Here is a 16,813-nt window from a genome sequence, read left to right on the forward strand (position 1 = left end):
TTTTTCCTCAAAACAAACAATGAAAGCAATAATTAGGAAAGTACATCCGTGCCCACATCAAGTTTTGACCTGCCCCAAACTTTGTCCTTTGCCTTGGCTGGCCACCAAAGAACAGCATGGACTCCCAGCCCCTGTGGCATGCAGAGGCAGCAGAAAGTGCAGGAATGGGAATGCTCTCGTGCTTGTGAGCAGGTGGGGCTCATAACCCCCTTGGGCACCAGGTGAGCAAGAACACAGAGCTGTCCTGCTGAAAAGGTAATTGTGCAAGAGGAGGAGGTGGCTCTTTGAGGAGGCAGAGGCTGTTTAGGTGTTTGCAGAGGTTTGGCTCACTGAGAGTGAGCTTACAGGAGAAACACTGCTTTAGTCCTGCCTTCTGACTGCCCTACATTCCTAAAGTCCTAAGGACAGTCAGTCCATGGACCCCTACCAGCTTCACATCTCTCCTGAGCTCTCCTTCCCTGTGCTTGCCCAGTGTCCTTGCTCCCCTGGGACAGGTCAGCCAGCCCACTGTCCTCTCCTGGCCTGGCCTGGGGGTTTTCTCATCCTCAGGCTCCTCTTTCCTGGTGCAGGGGGCACAGGGAGCCTCTCCCAGCCCAGCTTGTGGGCTGTGTTCTGCTCTGGCATGCTGAACAGCTGCCAGAAATTTGCCTTGCTGGCATCTCCATGGGGAGATGGGCCCCCAGCCTCCACTCTGCTTGCTTGGCTCTCTAGCCCTTAACAGATTTACTCATCCACTTGGAGAACTGAGCCCTCAGCTGCCTTCCTCATCCACTTGGAGAATGAACAACCTCCAGATCCTCCCTGGCCTTAGGGCACAGAAGGCTGCAGATAAATCCTTCTGCTACATTCACCACTGTTCTTTTCTGGCCTGGCACCAACTCCTCCCAGCCCTCACTGTGTGTGTTGCTCATTTTGCTTATTTTGGTGGATTATTAGCCCACAGCTGGAAGCAAGCATCTCTGGGGCTGGTCTGGATCTCTTGGAAAACAGGAGCCAAGTGCCAGCTCAGAGAACAGCTCTGAACAGTGGCTGAGAAAAGTCTCGTAAGTCAAACCTCCCCAAGTAGTTACTGCAGGAAGCTGCTCGAGTCTCTGTCATCCTTTCCCACTGTGATTGTTGAATAAGGAAATGAGATTCCTGTGCTTTCTGCTGCCTGAGCTGCACGGTGCTGGCTCTAGAGCAGCAGCACCAGCTGCACTTTGCCGAGCACACCATGGCTTTCTGCTTCTCTCCAGTGCAGCTGACAGGCAGCAGCTGTGACTCACACTGGCTGATCAAATGTAAATGGCTCACTAGCCGTTATTACTGATAACCTGTGTGGTAGAAAATGAGGTCATTTGCACACAGGTGTGAACGGACAGTGAATGTTTCCCCTCATTTCTGGTGTAGGGAGAGGCAGTCTCCATCCCATTCTGCTCTGCCTCACCTTCCGCAGCTCCTTCTCCCCCAGGGGTGGCCATGGCTCTCACATCAGCTTTGTCACCCTTAACGTCAGCCAGGAGAGATGGAAAATGTGAAAAACACATCGTTTATGATTGGCTTTTCGCAAATATTGAAATAAACATTACATGTGTTGTGTCAGAAAGTGATGCTGTATTAATTCTCTTAAGTAGTGTGTTGAATATAATTTTAGGTTATAACATAATGTTAAAATAGAAACTATGCTATGTAGGATACTTTTTTTAAAAAGAGAGGAATGAGGTACTCCCACCAAAATAGCAGCCACAGGACACCTGAATGTTTCAGAGAAAGAGAATTTATTGCCCTCTTATCAGAAGAAATGAACTTCTTCCCACCTTGCTCAGCTATGAAGATGCCATCAGGATTCAGAGGAAGAAGCTGACACTGCCCAGACAGAATCCTGTGTTTGAATGGAATTTCTGCATCATGGATGAGGTGTATGAATATGCAACAGGCTGTTGCTTTTAAGGGTTAATCCTCTGTTAACGTGGGTCCTTTTTCTGCTCATTTTGCCCAGAAAGAGGTACCTGGACGTCTGTAACTCTTTGTTTCTATTGTCTCATATTGTCCTAATCCAAATTGTCCTAATTATTATTACTCGAATTATATTACTATTTTAATAACCATTTTATTACTATTAAACTTTAAAAATTCTAAAAACAAGTGATTGGCGTTTTTCACAGGAAAGGAGAGGGAGAAGGGAGGGAGTAGACAGTGGTGTGAAAAATTCATATTACATGATTGGCTTTTTGCAAATATTCAAATGAATATTATATGTGTTATGTTACAAAGTTATACTGTATTAATCCTTTTCAGTAGTGTGTTGAATATCATTTTAGGCTATTACATAATATTAAAATAGAAACTGTGTGATGTAAGATACTTTTTCTAACTAGCTCAAGGAATTCTTTGCCCAGAGATAACAGCAACAAGAGAAGAATTATTGCCTCCTTATTGGGAAAGACCAGAGTTGGTGGGGAGGACAAAGATGACTGATTTACAAGATGAGGGGGGGAAGTTGACAATAACCAGGGAACACCCTTTGTTTGAAAAGAATTTCTGAATCATGTCTGAGGTGTATGAATATGCAACAGGCTGTTGCTTTTAAGGGTTAATCCTCTGTTAACGTGGGTCCTTTTTCGGGCTTATTTTGCCCAGATAGAGGTACCCAGACTGTCCATAACTCTTTGTTTTTATCATCTCATATTGTCCTAATCCAAATTGTCCAAATTTTTATTACTCGAATTATATTACTATTTTTATAACCATTTTATTACTATTAAACAGTTAAAATTTTAGAAACAAGTGATTGGCGTTTTTCACAAAAGGTTTATTAAACCTTATCACAAATACAACAGAAGACCGAATAGAGCAAATATCACAGGATTTTTCCCACCATGTGCTCATCCACACAAGGGAGGTTTCGCCCTTTAACCCTTCAGCCCCTCCCAAAGTTCTGTCCATTGAGCCCTTCTTTGCTGTCCAGTGGTGGAGATCAATTCCCTAAACCTTGATTGGAGGTCAGGTTTTGACAAGCTGACCCTCCCAAATGTCCCAATCCCAGCTGTCCCTTGATAACAACACAAGGGGGTAAAACAGAACTATGAATCCATAAAACTTTTCTTAACCTATAGACATGATATTTGTCTGTTAATTGCATTACTCATCTATCACAGAGGACACACCACAAGCCCCCTTTCCATGACTGCAAGCACAGGAGAATGAATGTGCTGCCCCTCTGCAGTCAGGGATTGTCTCCAGGAGCTGCCTGCTCCAGCCCTGCACTTCCACAGCCCCGGCTTCAGGGAGTGACCCAGAGCCTGGGGGCACTGCCTGGCTGAGCAGAGCTGTGAGGTGGGACTCAGGCACCATCTCTGAGCTCCTACAAGGTCTTAACAACCCCGGTAACAAAAACTGATGTTTCTCATATCAAAGGGTGTCAGAACCCAGGACGTTCCTCTGAATGCCCTGGATGGCTCGAGACCCTGGCAAGGGGCTCAGAGACCTTGGCACGGGGTCACAAACACCTGTGCCTTTGATTTTAGCCCATGGAAACAATTACCAACTTTGTGTGAAGGTTTACAGGCCACAAGGGTTTGAGTAGAGTGTTTGTGAATTTGTCACAGGGTGAAAAAGCAGAATTTTGGGGATTTAGAATGGGGGTTCAAGAGGCAAGATGGAGGAATCTGGGCGTGTCCTGTTCTTCTTCTTCTTGCCCTCCATCTTCTGCTGTGATGGTGACACTTCTGGATTGGTTTAGAGTACAGACAGAGTGTCTAACACAGGTCATAGGTATTGGAAAATTATTGTAAATAAAGCACACGTAGTTGTCCGTATAAAAAGCCAACACCACCCCAAGGGCAGGGACTGTGCCACAACCCGACCTGCTGGACAGATCTCAGCAGGGCAGAGAAAGAATGGAACAGATCAGAGAAAATAAACAACCTTGAGAACCAGAACTGAAGAATCTCAACAACTTCTTTGAGTGTGAGACTAGGAAAAAAGATTTTAACACCTCGGGAGCCATTCCAGCAACAACAAACACAACAAAAGAGAATTTTAACCTGGTGGAAGAAAGTGGTCTCTGGATACAAACAAAAGCTGAGGGCATGGAAACTTACTGATGAGGACAGCCAGTCCATCAAGCAATAAATATCAGGAGCTGAATCATTTCAACCTGTATTTCAGGGCAAGTGCAAGTGTATGTATAGAAGTAGGTCAGACCAGTCCAGCCTGGAAATGCAGTGGGATCAGTGAGGGAAATCCCTTTCCTGCTCTAAACAAGAAGAGAGGGTGCAGCCTTCCAGAGAACAAATCCATTTGTGCTCTCCAGGCTTCATCTTCCTTGCTGTGCTGTGCTGTGCAGCCCTGCACACACCACTTGGCATGGCCTGCCCTGTGCTAGCACATGTTGGGAAGCACCAGCCCTGCACACCCTCCTGGAGAGCTGAAACAACAGCTGAACTGTAAAAAAAAGGAAGTATGTGAAGATTTCGTATGGTTTCCATAGCCCATTCACCAGGCACTTCAACCTCCTCCTCCCACAGCCCCTGCCTCCAAGGGACACTACAAACCCCAATGTTACAAAGGAAAAATTTATTATTTTCAGGAAGAGAAACACATTCTCACTTCTCCTGGGGAGTGTGACAATCCCCAGCCTCGGGGCAGGGTGCAGCTGCCCTCAGTGCCCGTGGTGGTGAGCGTGGCCAGAGCTAAAAGCCCAAAATATCCCTTAATGATGAGCATCCTGTGGGTGCAAGTCAGCCACAGCTTCTCAGTGAGAGGAGAGAAGCTGCTTCTTGGCACTACTTGAGTTGAGTGCTTCAGCCAGTTTCCCCTGAGGCTCTGGCCTGGCCCAGGTGGGGAAGCTCCTTATCCTAAAGGCCAGGAAAGCTCTCCAAGGCCTGGAGGATGTCCTTAGCTCCTGCAGCACCTGAGTCTGCTGGAGTGCTCAGCATGAGTGTGTCAGTCCAGGTGTGGGTCTGCAAAGCAGGACCAGCCCAGAGCACTGGGAGCATTTGCAAAGAGGAGTTCAACGCTGACAGCCTGGTCTGAGCCCTTCCCAGTGTTTCTAAGCAATCTGATGTAATATTCTTATGCCCATCATTTAAATACATAAATACTTCTAACATAAGACTTCGCAGCCAGCAGCGACACACTGAAATGTTGGTGGAGTTCTTTGGGAGACACAAAGTCAAAAACTGACAGGTGCTTAAAATCTGCCTTGCTGCAAGCAAAACCCCCCAGCTGCTGGCTGTGCTGGGGTCAGGGGCTGCCTGCAGCATGGGCAGGACCTGTCTGAGCTGCATGAGCAGGGATGAGCAGGGATGAGCAGCCCAGGGGCACTGAGCTGTGCCTGGTGCCCCATGGAGGCTGTGCCTGGCAATCTCTGGCGCACACCCGTGGGACAAAGCCAAGGGCAGCCATGAGAACCATCTGGGTGCTCCCTGAGGAAAGGATGCTCACACCTGCAGCTTGGTCTGTCAGAGAGAGGTCACCACATCCAGGAGCCTTCATGTTTGCCCAACTTTTTGTGTGCCTGGATCACTTCTGGGTCAAGCCCAACGTGTGTGTGTACTTGAAGGAGGTTTTCCTGTGAGGCCTTACAGCAGATATTCCTTGGGCTCAGGCTTCAGCATTTGGCAGACAGCTGGAACAGCCAGTGGGGCTCTGCTCTCAAAGGCTGCTCCCCAAACTCCACAGGCAGTGCTCCTGCTGCCCAGTGCAGTCCTGTCAGCTCATTTCCACACTCCACCCTCTCTCACAGCCCTTGCTCTCAGACAGCCTTTATCTGGCGTTCCCTGCTGCCTCTTCCCAGTTTTCCATCTTGCCAGGCAGATTCGTGCTCCTCCTGCTCCAAGTGGCTTCAAGACACTTGAGGTATCTTCCTGACTCACCAGACTTTTATTTGAGAAAAAACACAACACATTTCTACTATGTACAGACACTGTCAAGTAAATAGAGAAACCTGGGGTTTCTCTGAATACGAGCTAAGCTTGGGTGACTTTCTTTGGCTTTCATTTCTGTTCTTCTCAAGAGTTCCACGCATCCCTTTCCCCAGCGTTGGGAAGATCCATCCTGGGTAGCAACTCAGCTGCACAGAGCTCCAAAGAGGCAAATCTTGCACTATATAAAGCCTGTGGTTCATCTGCACTCCCAGCCAGGCCCTCCACAGCCCCAGGGAGGGCTCTAGAGCACTCTGCCCATACAAGTCTCGGTGGGGAAGGCTGTGCTTTCCATGCTGCTCCAGTCCTGCAGCTAGGACTTGCTGTCAGCTACTAACACCAGGCTGAGGGACAGGTCCCCGAGGCTGGCGTTGGAGCTGGTCCACAGCGTGATGCTGTCCTGCTCAAACAGGTAGAGCACTGTGGTGAGGTTCACTGTGCTCTCGTTGCTCTGCACAATCTGCTCCCACAGGACACTGCTGCTGCCCTGCAGGGTCAGATTCAGCCAGTCCTCCTTCTCTTCCAGGTAGATGGTGCTCCTGAGGGACAGGAGGTAGAGGCCGTCGCAGGGAACCAGGACAGAGCCGTTCCGGATCTGGATGGGCCCCAATTCCGCTGAGAGGTTCACGGCTGCTCCCCTGGTGCTCCTGCCTGCAATGCAAGGAGGCAAAGGTGATCCCCTGGGGACAAATGGCTGCTAGGAAATGGGTTGGTTTATGTGAAAAAATGGGTATTTTATGATTGGCTTTTCGCAAATATTCAAATGAATATTATGTGTGTTGTGTTAGGAAGTGATGCTGTATTAATTCTCTTAAGCACTGTGTTAAATATAGTTTTAAGTTATAACATAATGTTAAAATAGAAACTATGCTATGGAAGATACTTTTTCTAAAGAAAGGACTTGCACTGAGATAGCAGCCACAGGACACCTGAATCTTTCAGAGAAAGAGAATTTATTGCTCCATTATCAGGAGAAACGAACTTCTTCCGGCCTCACTCGGGCAGGATGACACTGACAGGATTCAGAGGAAGAAGCTGGTGATGACCAGACAGAATCCTGTGTTTGAATGGAATTTCTGCATCATGGATGAGGTGTATGAATATGCAACAGGCTGTTGCTTTTAAGGGTTAATCCTCTGTTAACCATGTATCCTTTTCAGGCTTATTTTGCCCAGAAAGAGGTACCTGGACCATCAGTAACACTTTGTTTCTATGGTCTCATATTGTCCTAATTCAAATTGTCCAAATTATTATTACTCTAATTGTATTACTATTTTTACTATTAAACTTTTAAAATTTTAAAAACAAGTGATTGGCATTTTTAACAGTTTACACCACCTGACTGCAGGGAAGAAGGAAAAATATAAAAAAAAGGAGGAGAGTATACTAGAGAACAGGGCAGACCAATGTGAGAAATAGATTTGTAGAGAATTCTCAAAGCCTAACAAGAGACTCACATAGCATACATCTGCATACAAACTGTGAAATAAAAAATACTAACTTAGAAATGCCATAGAACAAGACAAACATTGTTGAGAAAGAAATAGAACTAGAAACAAGTTTCAAAAGATAGCCTTCCAAATAAGACTAAATGCTTTAGAGAAATAAAACTATGAAAAACACATTGAAGTAAAACCCACAAAGAGTAATTTTAGATTATTAACTTTAAAACATTTACAACATAGTGTAACAAAAACTAATAAACCAAGAAACACTTATAATATATTGTAATTAAGAAATAATTAGCTTCTAATTATAACAACAGAAATTATAACATCTGTATTGTCTCACCCTTCACATGAGACTAAAAATAAAATAAAAGTTTTTAAAACACCTCTCAGTTACTCCATCTCTAAGTCAAAAAAAGGCTTAATCCAACAGACCAGAGTTAGAATATTATCTACCCTAGCCAGCCACCATCTACCATGGAAATTTACACATGACCACTCTTGACTAAGCTGTGCCTTTTGGCACATGGTTGTTTATGTGGATTGCTCCTCCAAATTTTTATTTATGCACAATTTACTTACTCTGTGTCTTTGAATACAGAAAAATACAGCAAGTGAAGCATCACTGTGAGTTTAGAAAGAACAGGTTCATAAAAAGAACAGGAAAATTAAGACGAGGAAAAGAGATGCAGAGCTGGATGACAAAAAGTGCTTTCTGTTGAGATGCTGGTAACATAAACCTTTGTCTTAGGGTTTGGTTGTGGGTTTTTGTTCTTTTGTTTATTTTTTCAGAAGACAAGATGAAAGAGCAGCAAAGAGCCAGAAGCAGAAGGAACTAATTAATACAGAGCAGAAAAAGGAGAAATTAAACAGGAACTTGGCAAGAAGGGTTTTCTGGTGGAACGGAGAGTCGCAGTTCCCAGGCTGTGCTGGCCACGTTTCTGTGCTGCAGCCCTGGGCTCTCAGCACAGCAGCTGAAACCCCTGGGGCACCAGGAGCTCTCCAGGCAGGGAGCACAGCCCCTCCGGGCTGGGGACAAACTTCTCAAGCTTTCCCTCCAAAGGACATGAGTTTCTGTTAGGTTGGGCTCCCTGCTGCCTCGCGCTTTTAACTGAAAGTAAAGCCGTCGATAATATTTTCAGTGTGATTTTAAAAGTTTTACTGATTGGTTTTATCTCTGAGTTGTGACACCAGACAAACCTCCAGTGGAGCTGGCACGCAGAGCAGCACATCTGATATGGTGTGTGCTCTCACCCACTCCTCCTGAGGAAATCATTTACATTTTTCATAAGTCAGGAAACCATTGACTTCTTTTAGAAAAACCCAAGGGCGTGCCACGTGCATTCAGCAAATTGTCAAAAATTACTTTCTTGTTCATTCACAGAGTGAAAGAGTGGTTCAGGAGACAGGTGAGGGCTGCAGGGATCCACGCAGATTTTCAGCTTTTTTGTCCTGCTCTGGGAAAACCCAACTGTTTCATTGTGTCCCCTTGCAGCCCTGGGGCAGGCTTGGCACCTCTCCCCTGACAATGCTCCTGGCACCAGTGCTCCATCAAAGAAACAGCCAGCACTGTGGTACATGAGAGCCATTGGGGTATTTGGGGGCCACAGGATGCCAGGGAGGTCCCTGGGGGCTGTGGTAGGGTGGGGAGCCCTCCCCGTGTGCCAGGGGGATGTGGGTGCTGCACTGGCGACCATCGAGGCTCCCCCAGCGTCCCCCCAACACCCACCTGAGTATCGGATGTGGGTCCACAGCACTTTGTCACTCTGGATCTGCAAACAGAGCAGACAAATCCTCATTAAGGCACGGGGCTGGCACCTCCCTGCTGCTGCTGCTGCTGCCCTTTCATTTCCCTGCCAGGACCCTTCAGTGCCTGCAGGGGCACAGCAGCGCCAGGGGCACGGCACAGAGCCTGGGCACTGAGCTGCTGCCAGCCAGCCCCCACCTGGGCTTGGGGCATTGCATCGTTATTGAATATTAGCTCATTCTTATGGAATACTAGTTCATTATTATAGAATTTATTTCATTATTATATAATTTTATTTCATTATTAAATAATTTTATTTTATTATTATAGAATACGATTTCATTATGATAGAATATTAGTTCATTATTATGGAATACTAGTTCATTATTATATAATTTTATTTCATTATTATATAATTTTATTTCATTACTATATAATTTTATTTTATTATCATAGAATATTAGTTCATTATTACGGAATACTATTTCAATATTATATAATTTTATTTCATTATTTATTTCATTTTATTTCATTTATTTCATTATACAAGAATATTAGTTCATTCTTATGGAATACTAGTTCATTATTATAGAATATTAGTTCATTATTATGGAGTATTAGTTCATTATTATGGAGTATTAGTTCATTATTATGGAATAGTATTTCATTATTATATAATTTTATTTCATTATTATGGAATATTATTTCATTATTATGGAATATCAGTTCATTCTTATGGAATACCATTTCATCATTATAGAATATTAGTTCATTATCATAGAATTTTATTTCATTCTTATGGAATACAATTTCATTATTATAGAATATTAGTTCATTATTATGGAATATCAGTCCATTAGTATAAACTATTAGTTCATTATTTAAGAATATTAGTTCATTATTATGGAATATTAGTTCGTTATTATAGAATAGCATTTCATTATTATAGAATATTGTTTCATTCTTACAGAACACTTTTTCATCATTATAGAATATTAGTTCATTGTCATAGAATTTTATTTCATTCTTATGGAATACAATTTCATTATTATAGACTATTAGTTCATTATTATGGAATATGAGTTCATTATTATAGGCTTTTATTCCAGCCTGGCTCCCAGCCAGTGTGACTTCCAGCCCAGTGCTGAGCCCTCCAGAGCAGGGCTGGTTTTGTCCAGAAAACCTCGCTGGTGTGGGCATTGAGGCAGAGCAAGCAGCAAGGAAAACATCAAAGATATTTCTCTACCTATCCTAAAATATCCTAATCCCCCCAAAAAAACTCCACTACTTTTAACTTTCACCCATTAAAAAAGTCTAAAACTTTAAAATAAATTAAAATCTACAAATATATAAAGTAAATAATAACATATTATATATTATATATTATATATTATATATTATATATTATATATTATATATTATATATTATATATTATATATTATATATTATAGATATAACAAAATAAAAAACTTTAAATTTTTCATATAAAAATAAAGATAAAAATTAAAATATATAAGTAATAAAAATTTTAATAAAAATTAAAATTAATAAGTAATACATTAATATGTTATAGATTTATTTATAAACTAATAATTTATAATTTTAATAAGTTGATGAATTAATTAGTAATAAATTAATAAACATAAAATAAAAATAAAAATAAATTAAACAAAATAAAATTTTTAAACATTATCTAATCTCCTTCTTATTCTTCATCTACTCCATTTTCTACAATATTAAAACCACAACATAATTAATTTTAAAAACCACAATACAAATATGACATACGTAAACAAAAAATAATTACTAATAAAAAATAAAATAAAATACATTTTAAAAATTAATTAAACAAAATAACTTTTAAAAACCTTAAATCTATATAACTTTTAATACCTTTTCTTAATACACTAAATCAAAAATATAAATGACATACAAAACTTCTAATTAAAAAAAAAAAAAAAAATTTTTTAAAAATCAAAAAATGCCATCCATCCCTCATTCCTAACACAAAACTTTATAAAAATGTCCCCATCAGAAAAAAAAACCAAAAAAAATTCCATCAGGCCCTTGGGGTGCAGAGTCCTTTCTGCCTGAGCCTGGCACGGAGCAGCTGGCAGAGGGCAGAGCAGGGGCCAGGCTGCTGTGCCACCCTCCTGCAGGGCACCAGGACTGGGTACAGGAGTGTGCCCTTTATGAACAGAGGGACAAAACTGTCTTTTGTCCCCTTAAAGAGGAAATAAGCCTAAAAGTTTATTTCCTCAATTCGGTGAGAAGACATCTCATAAGACTTGGGGGATTTCACCTCAAACTTAAGGAGAGCTGATTGGACAGGAGCCAAAAATTCTTGCTTGAGCAAAATAGAAAAAGAAAAGAATAAAGAAACTTCCATGAGATGCTTTACCAGGGGCAAGGACCTCTTGCACCTGGCTCAGTTTTTCTCTGCAAAGAGTTTTGTTATTTTGCCTTTTATGAAAACCTTTTTGTTTCCAACACTGCCACAGCAGCCATCCTGACAATCTGATGCCTTCTAAGGTAGCTGAGCTCTCTTGGGTGTGAATTGATCGCCAAGAGCTCATGAGACCCGGCTGGAGGAGAGCCCTGTTTCAGGTGGGTCTGCCTTTGGGGCTCCTTGCACTTTGCCTCGGGCCCTTTCTGCATCTGTGGGTCTCTCAGAGGCCCTTCAGTGCACTGGGATGGGTTTAAAATGGAGTGGGGCACCTCTGCTATGTGAAAGAGTTGGGGTTGTTCAGTGTGGAGAAGGAAAAGCTTTAGGGAGAGCTTAAAGCACCCTGGAGAGCCTAAAGGGGCTACAGGAGAGTTGGAGAGAGAGTTTGACAAGGGCCTGGGGTGATGAGGGTTTTAAAAGGTTTGGAGTGATGATGGTTTTAGAATGACAGAGGGCAGGTTTAGGTTAGGTATTAGGAAGAAATTCTTCCTAATTTTGGTGGTGAGGAGCTGGTGCGGGTGCCCAGAGAAGCTGTGGATGCTCCATCCCTGGAAGTGGCCAAGGCCAGGTTGGAAGGGACTTGGAGCAGCCTGGGACAGTGGCAGGTGTCCCTCTCTGCTTTTGGCAGAGGGGTTGGAAGGAGATTATCTTCAAGGTTCCTTCCAGCCTAAATCATTCTGTGACCCTGTGATTTGTATTTTATGAATGTAGCAGAGAAAGTGAATGCAAATATAAAGTGTGTATCTCACTGCTCAGATATGCAAAACACCAAACTTGTGCGTTGCATTTTTAAATCTGAACTTGGCATCTCAAACTTGTCTCTCGTCATAACCACAGGAGACCCAAATCTGCAGTCTCTACACAACCACAAATCTTCAGCCTTTTGCCTGATTAAAGGGTGAATCTCGGGCTCTGTGCTCTGTGCTCTTCTCCTTACCTGTGCCAAAGGCTCCCTAGGGGAGAAGGTGTGCTGTGGGATGGGGATGGGGCTGGCTTCCATGGATTCAGTGTCATAGGGACAAGGTGGGGATTGGGTGGGGATTAATTCCATTAATTTGGGCTCAGTGTCACAAGGAGAAGCTGTGCCCGTGAGATGGGGATTGGGCTGGCTTCCCAGGATTCGGGCTTGGCGGCACAGGGGCACAGGGAAAGTGCAGGGTGCGAGCACAGAGTGTGTGTGCAGGGTGTGAGCATTGGGGTAGCACTGTGTGTGTGTGGGTGTGAGCAGGTGTGTCCGGGTGGATCACTGTCTGTGTGTGTGCCGGGTGTGAGCACAGAGTGTGTGTGCAGGGTGTGAGCACAGAGTGTGTGTGCAGGGTGCGAGCACAGAGTGTGTGCCGGGTGTGAGCACAGAGTGTGTGTGCAGAGGGTGATCACTGTCTGTGTGTGCCGGGTGTGAGCACAGTGTGTATGTGCAGGGTGTGAGCACAGAGTGTGTGTGCAGGGTGTGAGCACAGAGTGTGCTGGGTGTGAGCACTGTGTGTGTGTGCAGGGTGTGAGCACAGAGTGTGCAGGGTGTGAGCACTGTCTGTGTGTGCAGGGTGTGAGCACAGTGTGTGTGTGCAGGGTGTGAGCACAGAGTGTGCTGGGTGTGAGCACTGTCTGTGTGTGTGCAGGGTGTGATCACTGTCTGTGTGTGCAGGGTGTGAGCACAGAGTGTGCCGGGTGTGATCACTGTCTGTGTGTGTGCAGGGTGTGATCACTGTCTGTGTGTGCCGGGTGTGAGCACAGAGTGTGTGCCGGGTGTGAGCACAGTGTGTGTGCGGGTGTGAGCACAGTGTGTGCCGGGTGTGATCACTGTCTGTGTGTGTGCCGGGTGTGAGCTCAGACCCTCTGCAGGCTCCGGGCAAGGCAGGGGAGGCTGCGGGAGCTGGGAGCGCTCTGTGCCGGGCTCCGGTGGGAGCTGGAGCTGGAAAAGCTGCTCTGGCACCCTCTAGTGCTGCCGCGGCTGCTGCTCCGTGCCCGCGGGCTGGCGAGCGCTGCAGAACGCCGGCTTTGATCCTGAGTCGGTGGAGCTGCCTCCCTGGCATCACCGGCCCTGCCCATTGCCTCAGCTCCAATCTCACGCTTGATCTCCCTCCTGAGTGCGCAAGCACTTCTCTCCTGGCTCACACAGCCGGCATTTCCAGGTTCTCAACAAGACCAGAGCACAACGAGACAAGACTTAGCACATTTCTAGGGTCACACAGGGTCTGCCACAACCTGTAGCCACTGATGGACAGGGAGTAGCCAACACTGACAAACTTGTTGCACTAATAAGAACACCGACCCCATTGGCACTAAAGTAAATTGCCTGGTAATGTATCTCTTGCAGTTACTGTGTGCTCTCAGAGCACTGTGCAGGTACCCACTGATAAATCCTGCAGAGGACACCATGTACTGGTGGTACTGGAAGGACTCTGAGCACTTGTAGCAAAGTTAGAGACCTCTCTTCCTCTGCTCTGCCTTTCTTGGCACGTGGGAAAGCGTGCCAGGAGGGCTGAGGACACGGAGGCGCTTCTTCCTGGCAGCCTCAGGTTTCCCTGCGCCATTTACACACAGAGCCTTCCTGCCTGCCCTGGATCCCCACACAGGGGACTCTCCTGGCTGGGACACTGCCCAGGGCCATCCCACGTGGCTCCAGTTTCAGGAATAAGCACAAACCTCAGGGGCTGACTGAGGGCCCAGCCTGTGTCCCACGTGGAGGTGTCCCACAGGTGGCAGGTGACACTCCCCTGGAAGTGGGGCTGTCCCTTCTCCTCGCCAGGATCAGGGATTTTACCTCCCAGGCGAGAGGAAAGCTGTGGCAAGAGAAGGCAATTCCAGCCGAGGTGGGAATTGCAGATGCAAGAGCAGATTAGCAGTGACCTTTTTTTTAACTTCCTCCTTTGGAAATCTCAGCTGGGGTTCGTTCTCCAAGCAGTATCATGACAGAAATGAGATCACTGTCCCTTTTTGTTCAGCACACACAGCCTAGGCTGCAGATGCTGCCTGTACTGAGGCTGTGCCATGACATTATTCATGCTCTGTTTTCACACAACAATCCAGGAGGGATATTTTTTTAAGAGCTGTGTTTCCACGAGGACAATGGAAAGAAATCAAATACAATGTCTCTGTGAAAAGGCACAGTTATTCCCTTGGAAATACAGTTAGCATGGCACTGTGCACCTTGGAGGGCAGGAGGCTCTTCCCAAGGCCAGGGAGAGCCCCTCATTCACCCCATGGGCCAGCGCTCCCAGCCTGCCTCTCTCACACTGCTGTGCCCTTCATTTCATAAATATCCCTAAACTGCCCCAAAAGCCCAGTCAGACCCGAGCTGCTGCCCCTCCAGGAGACATTTTTGTGGCCAGTTCATGGTTATCCAGCTGAGCTCTGTGAGTGCACTGCAATGAAATCTCCCCATGTACCACTCCTGCACAGAGCAGGGCACTGCAAACAGGACACCAGGCTCGTCTGTTAAAATAACACAAAAAATAGTCCTAACCCTGTGGTTAGCAAGTGTTTAAAACTGAAAAGGTCCTTTGGGGATTCTCAGGACCTGGACTTCTCATCAGTTGCCATTGCTGCTCCTGGAGCCCCTGTCTCAGTTATTCTGTTGAGGGGGAAGCCCCAGACCTGTTCTGTGTCCCCTGGCCTGCTGCTGCTCCTTTGGGCTTGCCAGGCTCCCAGGCAGAAATGCCAGGCCCTGTTCTCTTCCTCTGGAACATTTTCACAGAGGAGCAGATGCTGGGAGATGCTCAGAGTGTGAGCTGGGAGAGGTTTCTGCACCCTGAGCACTGTGATTGACTGCGTGCCCTCCTCTGCTGCCTTGCAGGGCATCTCCTCTCTCCCAGGTAAGGGGAAGGAGAAGAGGACTGACCTGGTTGATAAGTGTCATCTTTCACTGTTATCTGGATGGTTGTGCTGCAGTTTAATAGCCCCTGTGAGCCTCTAGGGTTTTCATTGAGCAGCATGAGGAGCATGAGGGTACAAGCCTGGCTTCCTTCTGTGCCCAGCCTGGGCGGGAGGAGAGAATGAACTGGGGTAAAACAAAGCACAGCAAGCTTCAAAGTGGTGCAAAGCTCCTGGAGAAGGAGTGGGAGGACAAATTGCTGCTGCACCAGCAGCTCTGAAGCAGCTGTGAGGGGTTGTTGACAATCCAGCAGCCTGCAAGCACGCGAGAGAGGCAAACCCATCTTTGCTCAGCTTGTGCTGGAGCTCTGCGAGCCCCAAGCATTTCTGTTCCTTTGTCCTGCTTGCTCTGGTGCTTTGGGCCCACAGAACTCTCTCTGGACACCCCAGCCCTGCTCAGGCAGGCACAGAAGGAGGTGGCTGCTCCCAACCCTGCCTGGTGGGCAGGCTGAGAGCACCCAAAGGTGTCAGGAGGTCCTGCTAGAGGTGTCACAAGGGTGACTTGCTTTCTCACACATCTGCTTGCCATTTAGCACACTCTGGAAGTTCAGGAGGTGTTTAAGAGCACATTGGGTTGTCATTCACGCACTCAGTCTTCTTCAATTAAATGGAAATATGCACAAGTCACTGCAGAGAGGGGCGAGAGTGGGAGGGAGTGAGACCTCTCTCCCCGGGGGTCAGTGTAAAAAGCATTCTTGGAACTGACACTCTGCTGGAAACCTGGGCCCAAACCCTGCCCTGGGCTACACTGAATGTCATTTTGAAGACAGGCAATTAAACTAAAAAATAAAATCAATTTTAGAAAAATATACTATCATGCAGAAGGGATTAAAAACTTGAAGAGGGATAGAGATAGGGATAAACTTAAAAGCTTTTTTCTATTCTTAAAAACCAAAAGAAGGTAATTCCACGGAAAGCTTTCCAGGCCCGCAGGCAGAGGGCTGGAGAGGAGCTCTTACCTTGGAGGGCCGCAGGAGATGCACTCCCAGGTAGATCAGGCAGGCGAGCAGCAGAACCCACTGGGCCAGGGCAGAGACGAGGTGCAGCGAGCTCCTGGGCTGGCCTCCCTGCTGCCAGAGCCTGCCCTGCTCCTCTGCACCCTCTGCACCCTCTGCACCCTCTGCACCCTCCCTCTGCTGCTCCAGCCGCTCCCCTGGCTCCGCGTCCGTCTGTCCGTCCATCCCAGCCCCTCCTTGCATCCCCGTGCCGGGAAGGGCCGGGGGCCCGGCAGGGAGCAGGGCTGGGAGCTCCTGTCCCAGGGCAGAGATGAAGTGAAGGCAGAGCCTTCAGGAGATTGCTTTATGCGCACAGAAGCAGGCGGGGGAACTTCTTTGTGACTAATCTAAATTTCCCCTTCCTTCCTTTCTTTCTTTCTTTCTTTTCTTTTTTTTTTAT

The 16,813-nt window shown here is 46.0% G+C and overlaps 1 protein-coding gene across 1 annotated transcript; it reads right to left on the reverse strand.

Annotated features, from left to right (window-relative positions):
• Positions 1-6,219: 6,219 nt before the first annotated feature.
• TNFSF4 (TNF superfamily member 4) lies at positions 6,220-16,599 on the reverse strand. Its single transcript, XM_030952975.1, has 3 exons — positions 16,378-16,599; positions 9,084-9,126; positions 6,220-6,557 (listed from the first exon to the last, which is right to left on the reverse strand). Exons 1-3 carry the CDS (start codon positions 16,597-16,599, stop codon positions 6,220-6,222), a joined length of 603 nt encoding a protein of 200 aa, XP_030808835.1.
• Positions 16,600-16,813: the final 214 nt, after the last annotated feature.

Source organism: Camarhynchus parvulus, chromosome 8 (genome assembly GCF_901933205.1).
Source record: "Camarhynchus parvulus chromosome 8, STF_HiC, whole genome shotgun sequence".
Lineage (NCBI taxonomy): Eukaryota > Metazoa > Chordata > Aves > Passeriformes > Thraupidae > Camarhynchus > Camarhynchus parvulus.

Excerpts from the sequence above, each read along its gene's own strand:
- TNFSF4 (XM_030952975.1), bottom strand. The coding sequence starts at position 16,599 with ATGGACGGACAGACGGACGCGGAGCCAGGGGAGCGGCTGGAGCAGCAG. Across the intron at positions 9,127-16,377 it reads ATCTCCTGCGGCCCTCCAAG|ATCCAGAGTGACAAAGTGCT; the intron begins GTAAGAGCTCCT and ends CTCTGTTTGCAG. Across the intron at positions 6,558-9,083 it reads GACCCACATCCGATACTCAG|GCAGGAGCACCAGGGGAGCA; the intron begins GTGGGTGTTGGG and ends CTTGCATTGCAG.